Source organism: Rhagoletis zephyria, unplaced genomic scaffold (assembly GCF_001687245.7).
Source record: "Rhagoletis zephyria isolate East Lansing unplaced genomic scaffold, Rhagoletis_zephyria_1.1 Rzeph_scaffold_08357, whole genome shotgun sequence".
Lineage (NCBI taxonomy): Eukaryota > Metazoa > Arthropoda > Insecta > Diptera > Tephritidae > Rhagoletis > Rhagoletis zephyria.
Genome location: NW_016165437.1, coordinates 12,981 through 17,723, shown reverse-complemented (window position 1 = coordinate 17,723; position 4,743 = coordinate 12,981). Strand labels below are relative to the sequence as shown.

General features: G+C 33.7%; 1 protein-coding gene across 1 annotated transcript; it reads right to left on the bottom strand.

The window, feature by feature from the left end:
• Window positions 1–3: 3 nt before the first annotated feature.
• On the bottom strand, window positions 4–307 carry RYa (RYamide; the record flags this gene model as incomplete). The annotated part of the gene is made up of 1 exon (XM_017631052.1): window positions 4–307. A coding segment is annotated over one exon (304 nt), but the record flags the coding sequence as incomplete, so codon positions are not given.
• Window positions 308–4,743: the final 4,436 nt, after the last annotated feature.

Sequence of the window (4,743 nt, the reverse complement as noted above, 5' to 3'; positions counted from 1 at the left end):
TGCTTTTCTAATAAATTTTCATGTTCACCATATGTCAATGTATTGCCACTTGCATTCTGCAATTTAAAACCATCCGCAGTGTTGACAGCATCGTCGTCGACGGTTTGTTGCTCGTAAGGTGAAAAGAGTTCAGCAGCCGACTTGCTTTCCGCACGCTTTCCATATCTTGAGCCTAAAAAGAAGCGATCGTTACGTGGAACCACGCTAAGTCTACGCATCTTTGAAGAGCTTAGTGCTGTGCTGCCCCCGGATCGACCATATCGGCTGCCCACAAAGAATGAAGGCCGCTTGTGTAGTATAAGTGATTCTGTGAAATAACGGGATGAAATTAATTATGCTTAAGACCTAGCTTCAAGCATGGTTAAAGTGATGAATATTTTGGCTAAGAGAAGTGACAATAAGGGCAAATCTAAAAAACTACCGATTAATCAGCCGATGCCGAGGCTAGTATCGGCCAAAACAATCGGCATCGGCCGTTTTTGGCCGATTCTGGAATGAGGTAATGTTATTTAGTTAATTGATGATGTTTTTCTTTTGTTATTATAATAGATAATAAAAGCATTTGCGCTTCAAATTAATTTATATTCCAATTGAGGAATACAAATTCATTTCAAGAACAAATGGTTTTATAAACCTTTATAGAAAAACATAATCAAATAACTAACTTACATTGCCGATTCCGATTCTTTTGCCCGATACTAGCCTCGGCATCGACCGATTAATCGGCCGGACTCTAGTTTCGACGCCTTAACAGCTCATTAAAATGGCATGTCAATGAACGAGTTTTAAGTGATTTTGGTATGTAATCGTAATTTTCTCCATAAACAGTTATTATTTTCTAATCTAAATGCCTGTGATTCGAATAAAGGAATACATACAGTGACCGAAATAGAAATTAGGACTCGACATTTTAGTAAGTTTTGGCTATTTTTCCTTAGTTTATTTAATGTTTGTTATTTATTTTATGAAAGTAAAGCCCCTTTCCTAACATAAACCATATTACACCAAATTTCCAACTTTTGTGCAAAAAACTATAAAAATTAATTCTGCAATGTTTCATTAAAATTTCAAACCTTTTAATTAGAATCTTTAGAAAAATATTTGGTTTGCAGTTATGTAACTCGCTAAAATTGAGTATAATAAAGGGCGAGTGGCAGGTGCTGCTCATTTGCTTCTTTTTCAAAAAAATGGTCGCACATATTTACATTTTATAAAAAAATTGCGTAACACCGTAAACAAAAAAATGCCAAAAACTAATGGTAAGTCTTAGCGACTTACAATTGCGCGTTAATATACTAGATTTAACGATTTTTTTAAACAAATTTTACGGGGTAAAAATGTGTCTAAGGAATCCTTCATAAAAGCGATTTACTGTAGCAATTTAGTTAATTAATAATTATTACATTACTTCACTGTATTTTAAATATATTTCTAAAATATATTCTTCTTAAAACGCTTTAAAAGAAATTTAATTTTGTGGCACTTTCATTTCGGCACTATTTTTTAAGATCATTGGGTACATTTTGAAATTTTTAAATTCCATCGCTGGACCGTATACCAAAAAAAAACAGCAGGGTTTAAGCTGAATTTGTGTATGATTCTACAGGAACTTGCTTTGATTTAATACAAAGCACTGTTAACATAAGTATTGATTGCATATCTTCTGCATATCAAAGCTTCATAGAATTTTGATATCTACTAATGAGCAACGATTATTTTGAAAAGATATTTACTATAATATTCCACGAAAATGGATCGATCCGAGACACAGAGCGATGATAAAACTGGTAAGGCAAAGTTATTTGTGAATTTAAATTTTAAATCGGCAATTTTTTAACAAAGCAACTTGTTTCTGAAAGTATTTTTTGAAGAAAAGTACTCGTTAAAAAAAAAATAAGTAAATTTTTTTGTTTTAAACAAGACAGAAGGTTAATCCCTATAAAACCAGGAAACTCCGCACTCCACGGGAATGACGTCAAGCACTACATCGTGAGGGAAAAAGGTAGTTAGTCTCCGCTGCTATGCCGTAACCACTCGGGAGTCCTTAGCCCCTTCGTCGCCTCGCTATTGAGTCACATGCTGACGACCATTTTTCGCTTATTTGCAGCAAAACCTCCACGAGTGACTCAGGCGTGAAACTCTCGCCAGATATGTTGCATAGCTGGCATCTGGTATTGTCAAATCGCATACACTCTAAAAAGACGCCTTCTGTTACATCTCATCCGCAGTAGTCGCATATGGGTTCCGATTCGTGTTTGAATCGGTGAAGGTATGCTTTGAAGCACTCATGTCGAGTTAAACAGTTTGTCAAATAGAAATCGACTCCGCTTCATTTGCGTGAATATTCGGTTTGCTCTTAATTATGCGCGCTCCAATTGAAACATTTACGATTGTAATCGTATTGTAATGTATGAAGATACTTTGTCTTTAAGGACCATGGGTTTTCAGACCCCAAAACAGGGTGCCCTTCATTACTAAAATGGTTTTATTAAACGGTATGGTGTTTAAAAATTTTTGCACAAGGCTTTCATGAAATTTCATTATCGTAAGTACCTTGGCTGTCGAGATATTTACTTTTTTGTTTCTCGGTGGTATATTTGTACCACCTCTTTGTACATATGTAAGAGTTAATGAAATGTTGAAAAGGCTGGCCTTTTTTAACCTTTTTTTGGGCCATTTAGCTTTTTTTTGCTTTTTTATTTGGCCAATCTAGCTTTTTTATTTTTGAAGTCCTGGCAACACTGGTACACAACTTTGTATTCATTCACCTTGTTCTGTTCTTTATCTGCAGATTTTTGCAAGTCTCGTCTTCAGCAGGGTTCTAACCCGCGTTATCTATGTGCAAAGTCAGAAGAGCTAACCACTGATCTATGCACACGCCGTAAGCTCGTGTTGCTAATTCATTTCCTTATTCAGCCTACTACTATCAAAGTTCAATAAAATGTTAATAAGCCACAATAAAATTGCAAAAAAAAAATAATATATTTATTACTTAACAATACAATTTGTGTGATCTCACAGACCAACATCAGTAGTCATGAGTCTTTTTTTAAGCACAATAGTCAAGGGTTAAATCACATGTATATATTTACACCCGGTGTCAAAATCATAAGCACACCACTTATGATAAGTATTAACAATTTTTTTTTTTCATAAAAAACAATACGTACATATGAGACCGTGAGAGTAGAAGTGGCCTAGGCAAAAATTTTTCTCAAATGTGATAAATTTAAAAATAAAAGTCGCTCATTCCTTCATTTTAAGAAATAAAGCTACATAGCGTACCACCAAATTAAGGAATAAGCGACCATTATTTTAAAATTTATAACATTTGAAACTATTTTAAAAAGTTAAATACCAAAAAAAAAAATGTGGATTAGGCCACTTCTGCTCTCATGGCCTTATATGTAATTTATTCTTTAAGAAACCCGTATAAATCAAAGTTGTAATCTTTGTACGATATGTATTCAAAAAGGAATATTCAACAAAATTTCGTAAATCTTGCAATCTTTTTAGTTAGATTTCTTAGAAAGATTTTAAGTGTGCGTTTTGTAGCCCATTTAATTTTAGTAAAAAAAATTTGTTTAACTAGGGCATACCGTTTTTTAATTTTTTTATTTTTTTGTGTGTTAAAGTGTTGCTCATTTTTTTCCAACATACTTTGTGTGGAGGAAAATGCACTACACCGTTGGACAAAAAATAGCTAAATTACGGGTCGTCTTGCGCCAATTTTTGTTTTGCGCTTTGCATGACCTTACATTTTTGGTAATCCGAATAAGAGAATTTGAAAAGGGAAACTATTTATGATATGGCAAATAATGAAGAGTGGAAAAAGTATTTTCAAATACAAATCGTCACCTGAAATGCAAAAGACGTAACAAATATCATCTTTGAAATGCAAAAAGTCATAACTCATAAAAAATTCAAAAATAGTTTTTGATTTATATGATGGATTTCATCGAATTACAACTCCCTACATTATCTTATGAAAAAAAAAATTAAACATTAGTCACGACTTTTCCATTTTATTTACAATGTGGTTACGTCTTTTTGCATTTCAGGTGACGAAATACTGCTTTTAAAAGTATTCAAAATACAAATACAAAAAATACCCTTTAAAAAATTGTTTAAGTAAAAAATAAAACCTGCGTATTTTGTAGCTTGTATTCATATATCGGCCGCTGTGGTGTAGTAGTAAGCAGTGCGCGCTTCCACTCCACAACGCCTTGGTTCAAGCCCTGGTCAAAGCTTCACCGCAAAAAAATATAGAAAAACGATTTTTTCTTAACAGCGGTCGTCCCTCGGCAGGCAATAGAAAACCTCCGAGTGTATTTCTGCCATGAAAAACAGCTTCTCATAAAAAATACAATCGCCGTTCGGAGTCGGCGTAAAACTGTAGGTCCCTCCGCTCGGCCAAACACTTCTTCTCCTCCAATTTGTGGCGTGCGCCTTGATGTTGTTTAGATTTAGATAATATTTTTAGCAATTTATTTGAGAAAAGTAAAACATTTGGATTATTGTTTTTATTTTTATCGATTTTAAATTTGCTACCCCAAAATAATTGATATCAAATAAAACACCTCTTTGAGGTAAAATTTTCGAGTGACGAAAGCTGAACTAGAAACACAAAATTTATGACATCAATTTCGCGACGAAAATTATACGCATTTTTTAACTGCCTTTGAAACGTAGAGAAAATCTTTTTTATTTATTCGGAACGTTGCGAAATGCTGTCTACTGCTA